The 16,478-nt window shown below is 46.3% G+C and overlaps 1 protein-coding gene across 5 annotated transcripts in view; it reads left to right on the top strand.

The window, feature by feature from the left end:
- CFAP54 (cilia and flagella associated protein 54) overlaps positions 1-16,478 on the top strand; it is a 2,603,731-nt gene that overhangs the window by 2,204,137 nt on the left and 383,116 nt on the right. Inside the window, exon 61 of one of the 5 annotated variants that reach the window (XR_013608313.1) lies at positions 6,279-9,486. The exons of 3 other annotated variants lie outside the window; for them this stretch is intronic. Coding sequence is in view for 1 of the 2 variants with exons in the window: in XM_078678003.1 (XP_078534129.1) it covers positions 6,279-6,779 (501 nt within the window). In the remaining variant the exon portion in view is untranslated. Of the gene's footprint in view, positions 1-6,278; positions 9,487-16,478 lie in introns of those variants that run through there. One more of the 5 variants, XM_078678003.1, reaches the window with a different exon arrangement.

Genomic DNA, 16,478 nt, shown 5'->3' with positions numbered 1-16,478 from the left:
AGCTCAGAACTTGGCTATATGCAAATTAGTCTGTTCCTGTCCCAGTGCATGATGGGAACAGGGAAAACCAAACTACCAAGCCAATTCTTATACTGGGAAGGAAACAAGCTTCCGGGGACCGGTTTCTGCCATTTCAGGCGTCGTCGGCCCGGCTTGCTTGAATCCTGATGGTGCAATGAGCAAGGGACTCACATCTGAGTATACCCTTCCACGCTTATGGTGGACAAAATGATTCAGAAAAGGGGGTGGTGATGAACAGAGTGCCTGAATTAAGCAGACCACTCTTACCCAGTCCAAAGATCAGGGCTTGATCCATCACCGTTTTTTAGCTCACTGCACCATCCCAGCTCAGAACTTGGCTATATGCAAATTAGTCTGTTCCTGTCCCAGTGCATGATGGGAACAGGGCAAACCAAACTACCAAGCCAATTCTTATACTGGGAAGGAAACAAGCTTCCGGGGACCGGTTTCTGCCATTTCAGGCGTCGTCGGCCCGGCTTGCTTGAATCCTGATGGTGCAATGAGCAAGGGACTCACATCTGAGTATACCCTTCCACGCTTATGGTGGACAAAATGATTCAGAAAAGGGGGTGGTGATGAACAGAGTGCCTGAATTAAGCAGACCACTCTTACCCAGTCCAAAGATCAGGGCTTGATCCATCACCGTTTTTTAGCTCACTGCACCATCCCAGCTCAGAACTTGGCTATATGCAAATTAGTCTGTTCCTGTCCCAGTGCATGATGGGAACAGGGCAAACCAAACTACCAAGCCAATTCTTATACTGGGAAGGAAACAAGCTTCCGGGGACCGGTTTCTGCCATTTCAGGCGTCGTCGGCCCGGCTTGCTTGAATCCTGATGGTGCAATGAGCAAGGGACTCACATCTGAGTATACCCTTCCACGCTTATGGTAGACAAAATGATTCAGAAAAGGGGGTGGTGATGAACAGAGTGCCTGAATTAAGCAGACCACTCTTACCCAGTCCAAAGATCAGGGCTTGATCCATCACCGTTTTTTAGCTCACTGCACCATCCCAGCTCAGAACTTGGCTATATGCAAATTAGTCTGTTCCTGTCCCAGTGCATGATGGGAACAGGGCAAACCAAACTACCAAGCCAATTCTTATACTGGGAAGGAAACAAGCTTCCACAGCCACTGTACCCCGTGTTGACGGATTCCGCCTCCCCGGCGGTGGTTTCGGTTCCCCAAATGAGCGCCCCTCCCTTGTCCGGTACACCTGCTTCCTCTGTGGCTGAACGAACTTCCCCCTCTGTCACTGCACCCCTGCTCTCTTTCTCTGCGACAAGCCCAATTGTGCCTGCTGTGCTCTACCCGGTGTTCTCCACTGGTCCCGCCATCCCCACTGTTTCAGCCAGCACTACCCCTCAGAGCGCGCTGCTAACTCCCACTAGAGGAGCGGGAGGCGGACTGTTTACTCAGGTACGGAAGTTACTTACACGCTCTGCTGTTGGGTTGGATGAGAAGACAATGGTTGCTAATCAAGCCTGTCAATGGGCCAGGAATAACATTTATTCATTGGAAGACATTTGGTCAACCATGAAAGACTATGAGCCTTTGATGCAGCAACATGCTTTGTGGCACATGTCGACGACACTGATAGCGTTGTGGGAGCAGGGATATGGGGGGGAGGCTCCGGCGATTCTCCGTGATATCAAGAATAATGCCTATAGGGCCAACACTGGAATAAAGGATGTGCTCCGTAGTGTGAGGTTTTTGTTAGAATACAGAAATGAGTTACCAACAGCGGGAGAACCCCATTACCCTGGGATACACCCGATGCGTGAAGTGCACCCTATATTTCACCCTGAGGTACCTGAAGTCGTAGACCCGACAACACAGGTTGTGACTCGAGCTCGTGTCGACGCTCATTTCCAGGAACAATGGGTGTATACACCCTGGAAAAGGAGCGAGGTATTAGCTTTGAAGGCTCAGTTACCTGACTCGAGGAAAAATCCGACAGCTTATTACAAAGAATTAACAGAGGCAGCTTCCTCGACGGTCATGACTCTAGCAGATATTGAATTGTTTTTCGGATTATTGGTTCCTGTGGATGTATGGAGACAGGTGAAGGGTTCAGATCATACAGAGGAGCTGGGTGGTACCTGGGAGGCATTCAAGGATTGGGACAAGGAGCGTAAGCCAGGAGAGAAGCCGAAGGCTGAGATTCTAGCGTTGCCAGGGCGTATAATAAAATACATGCACTCACTCATCCCACCTAAGAAGGTAGATTGGGATAAGTTGACGGCTTGCAGACAGAAGAAGGATGTGGCAGTTTCAGATTTCTTTACTCGTTTTGAGGAAACGTTCATGGATTTTAGCGGTCAGGATATCTCTCAAGATGGTGGGTTGCGACTTTTTGTTAACAGATTCGTAACAAATTTGTTGCCAGAAATATCGGCCCGATTGCAAGCGTCAGAGAGTACGTGGACGACATCCACTCCCTCTGGGATTTTGAGTATGGCCCAGTATTACGAGCATAGAGAGAATGAGAATAAGGACAGGCAAGAAAAGAAGGCAAAAGATTTAAAGACGAGAGTGTTATTGCAGCAAGTGGCGAAGGGTCGGGGACGTGGAGCCCCGCCCATGGCAGCTGGTCGAGGAGGAAGTAGTTATGGAAGGGGAGAGAAAAGAGAGCGTTTAGGACAGAACCAGTGTGCCAACTGCAAACAGGAGGGGCACTGGTGGAAAGACTGCCCACTGCTCCGGTCCGCTGCTGGACCAGGCAGAGGACGAGGACGGGGAGACGCGAGCAAGGATGGTAGACAGTCCGAGGAAGGCAGGAGACCGGGAGGGAATTACTTTGATGGGGGAAGAGATAGGCAACACTTTCAGAAGGAGGGTGACGATTGTAGAGACCGGCAGTACTACAACGATGCATATGCTATGGATGACCTGACAGGATTTTCTTATAACGAGGACAGCGTAGGGCAGAGCGCGGGACCTGTTTCTGTGGATGTTGATCAACGTGGGCCTTATGTAACGGCAGACTTGTCGGTTTCCCCTCAGACATTTTTTGTGGATACGGGTGCTACGAAAAGTTCAGTGGCGCGTTCTCAGGTCCCAGGGGCGGCTCTGTCTGGCAAGACTAATATCTCCGTGGGGTTCTCGGGTACCCCGGTGGTTAGCCCCATTTCTAAGCCTCTTGCACTTACGATTGGCCCTTTCACTGTTGACTCTCCCTTCCTTTTAACTTCCAATTGTGGTGAGAATTTATTGGGTCTAGATTTGTTGAAAAGATTGAATGCTACAATTTACTGTTCTCCAGACGGTGTGTACCTCACGATGGGTCCTTCTGTCGCGCGTGCGCAGCAGTGTTTCTCGAAAGATGAGCCCCTCCCAGTTGAGTTGGAGGGGGTTCCTGAGAGTCTATGGGCTAGCAGTGATACTGATGTGGGGGAAATGGACATTGCCCCAGTGTCAATAAAGGTTAAGGTGGGAGCCAAGCTACCTTTGGATACCGCAGTATAAAATATCTAGGGATGGAGAGAAGGCTCTGTTACAAATAATACAGGACTTGATCCGGTCTGGGGTGGTGGAGGAGACGGATTCTAACAGTTGCAATAGCCCCATTCTTCCGATCCTTAAGAGGCCCTCGTGTGATGCCAGCGAGGGTGCACCTGATGTCTATCGCTTTGTGATTGATTTACGCCACATTAATAAGGTGGTTGAGCCTCAGTATCCGGTGGTCTCTGATATTACTACTATTTTGACAATGATACCTCCCTCAGCTAAGTATTTTTCCGTACTGGACCTTAAGAATGCTTTCTTTAGTATTCCTGTGCATCCAGATAGCCGTTATCTCTTCGGATTCTCATTGGCTGGCCGCAGTTTTAGATTTTGTAGAATTCCCCAAGGTTATACAGAAAGTCCCAGTATTTATAGTCAAGCTTTGAAAGCACAGTTGGATGATTTGGAGCTCTCACAGGGGAATGTCTTATTGCAATATATGGATGATATTCTCATCGCCTCAGACACTGAGGAAGGATGCAGAGAGTCTACTGTTAAATTGTTACACCATTTGGCTCGTAAGGGACACAAGGTGTCCCTTCCTAAATTCCAATACTGCCGACAGGAGGTTACCTACCTCGGTCATCTCCTATCGAAGGAGGGGAGAAGGCTGACGCCGGAGCGCATCAAGGCGATAACTAACATGGCTGTACCTAACACGCAGCGAGAGGTGCGTGCATTTTTGGGCATAACATCGTACTGTCGCCAGTGGATACCGAATTACGCTTTACTAACAAAACCCCTTCTGTATCTGACTACTAAAGAAGTGCGCGAACCCCTACCTTGGACTTCAGCATGTCAAGAAGCGTTTGAGTTACTAAAAACTGCTTTATGTTCTGCACCTGTTTTGGGAACACCTGATTACCAGAAGCCCTTTGTACTTTACGTGCACGAGGCGGAAGTTGCGCGCTGTCTGTCTTAACTCAGTGTTTCGGAGGGAAACAGAGACCTTGTGCTTATTTCTCTGCTATGCTTGACAACGTGGCAAGAGCATTGCCGAGCTGTCTAAGGGATACAGCGGCTGCTGCGGTCTCAATAAGACAATCGGCAGGGCTCGTACTGGGTTCAGCCCTTACAGTAATGGTACCACATGCTGTGGATATTTTACTAAACAGGACACAGACGCAGCATTTAACTAGTGCTCGTCTAACTGGTTACGAGATGACATTATTTGCACCACATGTAACGATAAAAAGATGTGCCACTCTGAACCCAGCCACGCTATTACCTCTCCCTTCAAATGACAAAGACGATGAGGTTCATGATTGCTTGTTTCGGACAGAGGAGGAAACAAAAGGGAGAGTAGATTTGACGGATAAGCCTCTTGATGATCCTGATGGAGAGCTGTATGTTGATGGGTCCTGCTTTAAATTAGCAGATGGTACCACAACGGCATCATATGCAGTCACGACTTTAAAAACAGTGGTGGAGACCTCTAGAGTCCCGTACAACTCAGCTCAAGCTGCAGAGATAATAGCATTGATGCGAGCGTGTGAATTCAGTGAAGGATTGGATGTGAACATTTACACTGACAGCCAATACGGTTTTGGGGTGGCTCATAGTTATGGGAGACTGTGGGCAGAGAGGGGATTTTTGACATCACACGGACAGAAGATTCAAAATGGCCCATTGATATTACGACTGTTGACAGCCCTGACACTTCCCAAACGATTAGCTGTGATTAAGTGTAGTGCACACAAAGCAGTGGTGGATGATGTAGGGCGAGGAAATGCATTTGCAGACCAAACAGCTAAAGAGACTGCTAGGATAAAACTCCCACGAATGTTTGTGGCAGGACCAGCTAGGTGGGTACCGGATATCAACATGTTTGCAGACACTGTGCAGAGTGTGCGGAACATACAAGAGAAAGCGACTGAGGAGGAGTTGAAACAATGGAAGGATGGAGGGGGGCGGTTGGACTCGGATGAGTGTTGGACGGATGTGTCAGACAAACGGCGATGGTTGCTCCCGAATGCATATGTCCTCCCAGTAGTGACGATGGCACATGGACCAGCTCATATAAGTGCAAAGGGGATATGCAAATTATTAGATCCGGTGTGGAGTAATAAGAACGTTTCCGGGGTGGCGACACATTTGGTACAGCAGTGCATGGTTTGCTTAAGACATAATCCTGGGAAGGGAACACCCGTCCCTGTAGGTAATTTTGCACCCCCATCCTACCCCTTTGAAGTGATACAGATGGACTACATTGAAATGGAAAGGGTGAAAAACCTTAAGTATGTCCTGGTGGTGGTATGCTCATTTAGTAGGTGGGTGGAGGCTTTTCCAACAAAGGACTGTACAGCCATATCGACAGCTAAGATGCTGATCAAGGAGTATTTCAGTAGGTATGGCTTACCTAGGGTGATCTGGAGCGACAACGGCACGTCCTTCAATGCTGAACTGATGAAACAGATTTGTAAGGGATTACAAATCTCTCAAAAATTCCATGCAGCCCAACATCCACAGGCTGCGGGTTTGGTTGAAAGATTTAAGGGTACATTGAAACTCAAGATGGCCAAGATACAGGAGAGTACAGGGCTGCGCTGGCCAGATGCACTCCCCCTTGCCTTACTTTCCACAAGAGTAACAGTGAATTCCAAGACAGGTGTTTCTCCTCATGAAGTTATATTTGGCAGGCCCCCAATGTGTGGGGTGTTCCTAGACCTAAATGTTTCTCAGAGATAGAATACCCTTTGTTGATAGATTACCTGTATGCTTTGACTAAAGATCTTCGTTCTATTCATCAGCAGGTAGCAGACACCCTGAAGCCGTTGCCTGAGGGGCCTGGCCACAACATCAACCCAGGGGACTGGGTTCTCATCAAGCGGTATCAGCGGAAGTCCTGCTTGGAGCCTAGGTGGTCGGCGCCCAAGTTGGTGCTCCTCGCCACCCGCACCGCACTTCGAACGGAGGGAGGGAAGGCGTGGACCCATGCCTCTCATGTGAAAAAGGTCCCCCTTCCACTACCTTATGATGCATGGGTAAGAGGTGGTGTTGCAGATCACGAGACCGAAACAGTTCCTCGATATATTCCTTTCTCGGATGCCTTACTGACAGAGGAGGAACAGAATGAGAACGAACGGAGGCCAGCCCTGAGTACAAGTAGCGAGGCTTCTTTTGGTCACAGTGCACAGACACCGGAAGCTACCTCTTTTGAAAGTGATTCCCCAATTCTGTTCACAGATCCTGAAGTGCGAGGGAGCACTCGTTATAACTTGCGGCCCCGGAAAAAGAGGCCAAAGAACTGAGCACCGGAAGAAGGGCTGAGGTAGGGATCAGAAGTGGACTATATTGAGCAGGTTAGCCTAGTAATAGGGATGGACTACTGAAAGAGCCCTGGTGCACTACCGAGACACTGTTGAACGGGACGCTAGAGTTGTGTGTGGGCCCAGGTTCAGTGCTCCTGAGTTGCTGCAGTTGTGCGACTCCATCGAGGGATTAGGGTTTGCGAGACTGAAAGCCTGCCTGTGAGGCTTTAACGGACACAGGGAGAAGATCCCTTTTGAAGGGTGAAGAACCCCTCCGGCCGGTTTTGGAGTGTCTGGAACTTTTTAGAAGTGCCCCTTAGTGTCTGGAACTTTTAGAATATCCCTTGGTCCGTTCATTAGGTGAAATGTACCCTTTTGGCCGTCCTATCCCCGAGGAGGAACAGCCTTTTGCTGCTCCTCGCAGATCAGAACCAGATTCACCATGGCATGCCCTGCCTCGAAAAGGGAAAATGGTGGTTATTGTGGTGTTCATCATTATATTTTTAATAATACTTGGAATACTGTTCTTCCTAGATGAAGCTTACCCTGTCCACAAACTGGTTCCTACTCCCTCTCCCTTGCCAGAGCATAATATGATTACTGTTGATTATGGTGAACAATGCATGAGGAAGGGCTATCGTGATAATGTTTTCATTAAAACTTTACATCATGCTCATGCTGTATACAATGTGACAGATTGCTGGGTCTGTGGGTTGCTTCCTTCTGCTGCATATAAGAAGGACAGGTTACTGGTACTTCAATTGACTCCCGTGAATAGCTGTGTGGGCTGGTATACTCTAATTGGTATGGTGAAGTTCTTTCAGCAGCCTGATTCTCTGACTCCCCGCCTCCCTGGTACTGGGTCGACACTGACGATGCGAGTACGCCCTCTGCCCCCTTCATCCCTTGGACGGTTATTTACTGACGGACGTTTTGACCAAACATTCCTAGAAACTTGTTCGAAGAAGGTAGAACGATTTGTGACACCCAACGACACTGACAAAGTGCGGGAGAGTTTCCTACAGTTGAACTCTTCCCTAGCATACAGACACCCTCCTGCAACAAACAGTAGTGGTCATTCTCTGGTACCCCTAGCGACAGTTGGGCCTTCCCCTTACTTTTGTATTCAGGGAAGAGGTCCGATTAAAGTGGGCGACAGCCTTTGCAATGTGACTGCCTCGATTCGCCTGCCCCTTAGTCCTTCACTAGTTACTCCCCCGAATATCTATTTTGTATGTGGAAATAATGGGTATTTGTGGTTACCCGAGGGTTGGGGTGGAACATGTTACTTAGCATACTTACTCCCACCTGTTTATGTGGCACCTTCCGATTATCATAAAACTCACCAGAGGTTTGACATCATGCAGGGACAGCGCAAAAGGAGGGATCTTCAGGTTGAGGACGTCGATCAGACTGACACTTCTGGCCAGCAATTCACGGATTTCTCGAAGGGTCTATTACCGTTCTGGGGTCCCATCTTTAACAGTAGAGCCATTAGACGTCTTTCGAGGGTCATGGAAAAGGTAGTGACTACAGAGGCTGATATTGCGCCCAATATGTCTCTCGAGATGCAGGCTATGAGATTATTTACGATCCAGAACAGGATGGTGCTTGACGTCATCCTTGCAGATAGGGGTGGAGCTTGTCGTGTCATCGGGACCTCTTGCTGTGTATATATCCCTGACTCCGCCCTGACGGTTAATTTAGCTGTACAGAAACTCCATAGGTTAGCGGCCGAACTCCATCAGGACACCGGCACTTGGTCATTACAGACATGGTTATGAGGTATTTTCTCTTCCTGGGGTTGGAAAATATTAATGGGTATAATGGGGATAGTTGGTGTACTTTTGACTTGTTGCCTTTGTGTATATTGCCTTCCTCCCTGCTGCTCTATGTGTGCCAGCAACATACGGGTTCCTAAACGACAGACGAGACAATATCCTGTTTCCCATGATCTTGAACTTCATGACCCCCGCTGGTTGATGCTTATTGATGATGATGTTCTTGATTAACATGCTATACCGGCCCTTAGACTTTGATGTAAAGATCCTCCTTTTGGTTAATAAAGGTATCACTTATGTTAGCCACACTTGCTAAAAGGAGGGTCTGATAGGTTTCAGTTTTCTATGCCCCGCCCACTTTACATATTATGCGTATGTGTTAGCAGAGTGTGTCTAACTACTGATATATTCATTTATGCATTTTCGTTTATATTCCAATATTAGTTATTCATTTATGCGTGTGACATTATTACAGTTATTCTTATATTAGCCTGTGTGCCACCATGTTGAAGCATTTCCCTTTCTGTGCGAGTTGCACTTGCTCATCCCCTCCCGTAGGAATAGGAATATTCCACATGTCAGCAGTTTTTGTTTCTCGGCTCACTGTGACTGAAACTACTAGCAAAACCCCTTATCACGCTGTTCTCATGTGCTGGAGATGCTAAGGCCTGGCTCCGTGTCCTTGGAGTCAGATAACGAAAATGTTGCTATTCCTGGTGCAGATGCCTCTTGTATGAGACCATTGTTCACCATCCCAGGGGTCCAGTACTTTTCCACTATGGGCGTGACTTACTCTGCTTTTCGTATTATAATGTGTTACTGTGATGATATGAGTCAGTCCTTCTCGGAGCACTCTTAGGGGTGAGGTCGAACAGGGCCCTCTCATATGGGAGTTTGTGGCCTAATAAATTGTTTGTTCATTCTTCTCCACTGTCCGGCTGACTTATTATTGGGTAACTATAGGTGAGTGCGGTAAGTCACTCGGGTGGATTTGAGCCACGCTTATCACTGGGACAACCATGTTTCACTTAGCCCCAGATTGATAGTCAGGTCCCTTAGATTGTCCAGCCACGGAATTCTTGATAACTTGTTCAGGATGATAAGTTCATCCAAGACTGTAGCGTAGTGTGCCAGTTCCGGTGACCTTCTCAAACGTACCCAATATAGAAGAGGTCGAAGGGTGACAATATCTTTAATTGCACGGCGGCCCATATCTTGCAACAATGGTTTCAAGGGGGTAGAGACTGGGAGACCCACCAAGTCTCTAAAGAACTTATTTTCAGTTTTAGTTAACTCTGTGATCTTATCAAAACCCCAAAGTTCTGAACCATATGTTGTTGCTGCCAGTGCTTTCCCTTCATAGATGGCAAGGACAGGTGCAATGGGCCTGCTTACCGAGGCTCGGTGTTCTCTGGAAATGGCTCCCGTGGTCCTTTTCAAATTCAAATGCATTTTTGCTAAATGAGAGTCCCACTTCATTCTCCGGTTCACCCTTACTCCCAGATAATCAAATGCATCAACCTCCTCCAGTGAACATCCATTAAGCACAACATTAATCTTCCTTGGTCTCTTTGTTTGGGACAACACCATTAATTTAGTTTTTGTAGTGTTAATTGTTAGCCCACGTTCCTCACAGAAGGCATCAAACTTGGTCAAAAGTTTTTGGAGACCAGAGGGTGTTTTTGACATGAGGAGGGTGTCGTCCGCAAAAAGGAGGGTCGGTATTTTTTCGCCTGCCAGGGTGGGAGCATCCACGGGGTCCTCCCTCAAATGGCCTGCCACCCCATTTATAAAGAGGGAGAACAAGGTGGGAGCCATCACGCAACCCTGGCGGACCCCCCTATTCACTGGTATTTTGTCAGTTAGTTGGCCCTCACTCCCCCATCGGATCCTTGCATATGTGCCATCGTGCAGTCTTTTAACAAGCTCAAGGAGGTAGCGCGGGAAACCCATGTCCTGGAGTACCTGCCATAATTTAATACGAGGGACAAGGTCGAAGGCGGTTTTTAGGTCTATAAATGGCAGATATAATGATCCTTTACCGACAGAAACAGTCTTCCAATAGGTTGCTATAAATCGGAAGACTTGGTCTATCGTACCGACCTTTTTCCTAAAACCCGCTTGTAGATGTGTTAGAATGTCACCCTCCTCCAACCATGACACCGTTCTGGATATGATGACCCTGCCAACCAACTTCTGAATTACATCAATCAGACTGATTGGTCTATAATTGGCAGGGTCATCTTTTGCTCCCTTTTTATGTATCGTGACCACTTCTGCCCCCTTCCACGACTCTGGGACTGAATAGCCCTGAGTCAGCAAATTCATTAGCGGAAGGATAAGATTGGCCCAAAGGGTCGGGTCATGCAGTAAAAGATCACCAGGCAGGCCATCCGGGCCAGCAGCCTTCCCCGGGGCAATGTTTTCAATAGCTGTCTGGACCTCAAGAAAGGTGAAGGGATCTACTGGTTCAATATTTAGGATGGATGGCTCAGGGTCTAAGTATGGATCTGACAAATGTACAGGATCAGCCTCACAAGAATAAAGTTTCAAGAAGTGGGAAAACCATTGCTGTTCAGTTATATGGTGTACAACAGGGTCCCCTCCCCTTCTAGATGAGTTATTTATTAGGTCCCAAAAAAGAATTGAGTCCTTTCTGGAGGCAGCCATCCTAAGTTCCTGCCAATGATCTTCCTCCCATGTTCGTTTTGCCAATTCTATTGTATTTTTGTATTCCTTTCTGGCTACCCTTAGAGCTACTGGGTCCTTTTTCTGAATTGCAAGCAAGATGGATTTCCTCTTTTCCCTGCAATCTCCTGTAAACCAGGGGTTACCTTTTTTTTTTTTAATTATTATTTTTCCGTCTATTTAGTCCTGTAATTTTAAAATAGGAACTCAGTTTATCTATAAAGTCTTCATAGATATTACCCAGATCCAGTCTAAGAACCTCTCCCTGTAAGATGTTCAGGTCACTAAATTCCAATCCCTTTGATGTTACCAAGAGGCCTATGCTTTCCAGAGTTTTCTCATCGGACGCCATCTTACACCATTTTAGCCTTCTTTTACAGTTGGATGGAACCACTTCTTTAGTGTATAAGTGGTTAATCGGGGTTTTCCTTTTTAGATCCCATCTAATTTTGGCAGAGAGTGGGTTGTGGTCACTGTCCGGCATCTGCTTAACATCCATGTCAACAACATTCCCCCATAACATTATATCCATAAGGATATAGTCAATACGAGATTGGCCATTAAGGTTGTTAAAGGTCATTGCCCCATTAGGGTCTGAAGCTGTTCTGCCATTTAAAGCACGCAGATTATATTCCATTGTTAGAGGATTGATCTGTAAAGCTCTAACCGACCATCTCTTAATGGGCCTTAAATTTAAAGGGGGGATAGACTGTTTAATGTCCTCCTCTAAAACCCCCAATAAATCATCCTCTGCTAGGGGTTCATACATGCAATTGAGGTCTCCCCCCAGAATGATGTTAGATCTTGGGGGGATACCATCTAGAGCCATTTCCAGAAGGGATATTGTTTCTGATTTTTTACAGGCTGGCGCTCCTCTGGCATAGACGTTAAACAAATCAACTCTGTTGTCTTTTAATGGACCCTTAAAGGATAAATGTAAAATGTCTTCTGAATTAGTATTATGGCTAATGATGTCTAAGCTCATTGTCACCTTGACCCATATAGTAAGGCCTCCTGATGGGCGGCCCCTACCTTGGCTAACAGCAGGGATAAAGAAATTAGAGAAGCCTGATTTATACAGGGGTATCGTACTCCAAGTCTCTTGGAACATACAGACCTCATGTTCCTCAATAAAATCATTCCATTCGGGAATTGTCAAATGTTTTTTAAGACCTGCTATGTTCCATGAGAGGATACAAATCGTATCTGAAGTGTCCCCCACTTCTATATTATTTCCCTTTCCATTCTGCTTTGAAGGAATTGTAATTGTGAATGTATTAGGGACTTGCCCCAGCTCAAACTCACAATTCAGTGAGGATTGCTCATCGAAAGAGCTGCCAACAGTGGGTTGGATAGTATGTTCTGATATCTGGGCTTGTAGTGGAAAACTAGGTATAACATTAACGCCCTGGTTTACATTCACAGATCGCTTGTTAGTAGGGAATTCCGCTTGTCAATCGCAAGCATCGAAATCTGAGAATGCATCAAACCTATTTGAGACCTCCAATGGAGTGAATGGTAGCAGGTGATCCATCCTCCCATTACCTGCAAAGTGATCAAATCTATTATTTCCATTCATGTATTGCCTAAGAGGAACAGTTTCCCACCATGATGCATTTTCAGCAATCATGGGATCAGATGCGTGCATCATATACCGGTTATTATATTGTATGGTAGGTTTAATCTGCGGATACGTCAATACCCCCGGATGGAATACAGGGTTCACAAGAGATCTCGGGTAGAAGTAAGTTAGATCACAGGGAAAAATGGATTTACCAAAGCTCCCTGGGATCCATTCTAAAATATATCTCACTGCCCCGGGATCTCTAAAATTGATGACAATTAGATCCCCCTTTATATTTTTCACTCTATTTCCCAGCCAGGGAAGTCGACGAACATGCAGAATATCTCCATTAACATTGGGGGGCAGTGGTCAATTTTGATTGAGCCAGTATATGGTTTTGTTTTTTAGCTGGGAAAACCCCTCCCTCTTTCCCTCCTCTAGTGTTGGAACCCCGGCCAAGACAACCACAAAAGGGGCTGCTTCAGGGGGTAATTCAACCTGACGCCCCCTACGCTTCTCCGATCTAGCTGAACTAGTTGTTCCCAGCTCCTCTCGCTTACTTCCCATGAGAGGTTTATTCCCTTCCTTCGGAGCGTCATTAGCTGTGCCAGGTAATAACTGTTGGACCGATTTAGGGGGTAGTGCCCTCTGTTTTTTAATATTTGTAGGCTTACTAGTTTTATTTGTGACCGTCTCAACAACAAGAATGGGAGCTGACAGTGCTGCTACAGGGGGTGGAGCTAGCTTCACAGGGTCCTTAGATGGTGCAGCATATTTACTAACGGCCATTTCTAACACTCCCAACCTTTCTTCTACCCTCTTCAGCCTCTCTATTATGGCTATAGCAAAGGACCTAATTAGATGTTCAAATCCTTCAAGAGGGACAGTTGGCACTGTTATCATATTCGGGGAGTTCAGGCGAGTATCCAAACCAGAGGGAGTTGGTTCTGTCTGTGTAGGAGATGTTAAAATTAATGCGGTATGTATAGGAGCCGCTGGGATTTGGCCATTAGGTACAATCACCTTCAGTGCAGATGTAAGTGTTGTATTCACCTTGGTGTTTTTGACAAAGTCAGAATGGTGGATCCTACTTCTAAGTGGCTCTCCACCCCTTTTCCTTCTCTTATTGGGTGGTGGACCATAAACTTTGGACATGGCTGATTTTCTAGCCTTCTTATTCCTAGCGGTCTGAAGTACAGGCCCAGACTGCTCAACTATCACATCTGTACCTGTAGTTAAAACGTCTGGAGAAGGGACAATATTCCTAGACAAACTATTAGGAGAATCAAGTAAGGGCGATGTGTCACGTAAAAGTACAGGAACATTATTAGTGGAAAGAATGTCCTCATTATCTGTGTGAATAGTAACACCATCTGGTGTAGTACAAGACAAACCATCCAGGAGAGATCTACTTTTCAAGGACTCTACTGAGCGGCGCCGCTCCGCTCTGCGTTCAGCCAAAGAGTTCTCCTTATCAAAGTCAATAACAGTCTTGAAGAAGTAATTTTCTAAGGTGCCTTTAGAATTTCCAGCAATACCTCCGGGAGAGGGTTTATCTCGTGCCTCGGCCATGTGCAAGTATTAGAGTTTAAATGGTTAGATTGATTAAAAGAAATAAACTTACATAACACGTTAGTGTACAGGCCCGGCTCGGCCTCTTCGTGCCTATGAGGGCCTTAGAGGGCCCGCCCTTTGCCCGAGCTTCGTCCGGCGCGTCCCGCGTGCAAACAGCAGAGGACTCTGCCCCTTGCGCAGCTTTAAGCGCCTCCTGGCGCGTTCGGTGGTGGCGTCAGCCTCAAGAATCCTGGGTAGTGTAGTTTTAACCGACCGGCGGGGCCAAGCCCGGCCGGTCGTCCGAGGAGGTTGGGGGCGGAGCCAAGCCCGGCCGTGGATCTGCAAACAAGTGAGCCCCGGTGTCCAGAACAAACAAACAAACAGCAGAGGACTCTGCCCCTTGCGTAGCTTTAAGCGCCTCCTGGCGCCCTCGGTGGTGGCGTCAGCCTCAAGAATCCTGGGTAGTGTAGTTTTAACCGACCGGCGGAGCCAAGCCCGGCCGGTCGTCCGAGGAGGTTGGGGGCGGAGCCAAGCCCGGCCGTGGATCTGCAAACAAGTGAGCCCCGGTGTCCAGAACAAACAAACAAACAAACGTTATACCAAGGTTTAGGAATGGAGCAAAGTGAATGTAGAATCAAATAAAGAGGGTCAAAAAGTGGAAATAAAGACGTACATCCAAACTTACCAAGAGTGGGCCTAAGTCTAAATTCATAAGGTAATATATTCCATAAACAAACTCTGTGATTGAAAATCTCCTATTATTTTACTAGACAGACAGAATGAGATGAGGTTTAAGTGGCATTTGGTATTTAACTCTAACACTTTTTTTTAAGGGAAGAGTATTTTCCTTTTGAGGTAGGTAGGTTGGATCTTCGCTAAAAATAATTTTGAGTAGCAGACAAAGACACTTAATTGGAGGCAAATCCCCTCTCTTTGACAAAGTAGTGTGAAATACAACAATCTCTCCTAAAGTTTAAAATCAATCTTCTGTATTCCGTGCCACATGGAGCATCTAGATCAATGTTTTAGTTGTGTCAAAATAGGAGTAAATATAGTCAAATCTTAAGTTAATCATGGAGCCATCAATAATGACTCTAAATTAGACGGCTCGAAAATGTAAATTATAGTGGATGTGATAAAACCTAGAATATATTTTTGGTGATTTCTTTTTTTCTCGAGGCGGAATGAAGAAGTGTTTGCCTTAAAATACTCCGGGCTCATGACAGTATGTTTTGGAGTAATCTCTTGCTTAACAAAAGTTAATCTTTTCCTGGAAACCCCTCACTTGACAAAGATAATTTTTCCTTGACATCTTCCTGGCTCACAAGCACATTAATATACATCTGTATATGGATGACCCCCAGCTCTTTAAAGAAAAATAGTATCAACAGTTGGCACCAGTGATAACAGTAACCTGTGCAGAAATTAATACCAGTGATTAACCTTGGTTGCTTTATCCTGCAGTTCATCAGCTTTGCCATATCTTCTGGCATCAATAGCCATACAACCATCTTCTCGAAGACCCTCATCTCAGAAAAATTGAAGACACCTGACACAAACTCTTCATGCATCTCAAAGTCAACCCTTTTCTCCATGGAACAATCTTGCCTTAGTTTCTCCATGGAACAACCTTGCCTTAGTTTGAAAATTTCATCTCACAACTCCCTCAAAGAGCATTCTTTGTGCAGCTATTAAACTAATCACAGATCTTACCCACTATTACATAAACTGGATCAGTCTACCAGCCTGGATCACCAACGAAGTGATAAGCTTAAGCACTCCAACATCATACGTTTCAAGCTCTTGAGTTTCCAAGGAGGATCCACTGAATCAATAGTGATGATACATTTTGGAAGATGAGGAAGAATGTTAGGGTGGTTGGATTTGTTTATTCTATGGGAGTCATTTTGCTTGGTTTGATGGTGATGATGAGTCCAAGGACAATGACACCCTACAAATGAGAGTTAGTTGAGAGGTTTGCACCATATGTGGCATGAAAGAGCAGGATCTCTGGTGGACAACAGCTGGAGCCACCTCATTGTGCTGCAGAAAAAATTGCAAAAAGGTGAAGACAAGACACTAAGCCTTCTCTTACTGTATTAATAGATCTGA

The sequence above is a fragment of the Lissotriton helveticus genome, chromosome 1_1 (assembly GCF_964261635.1).
Source record: "Lissotriton helveticus chromosome 1_1, aLisHel1.1, whole genome shotgun sequence".
NCBI lineage: Eukaryota > Metazoa > Chordata > Amphibia > Caudata > Salamandridae > Lissotriton > Lissotriton helveticus.
This window is presented reverse-complemented; position numbering and strand designations above follow the sequence as displayed.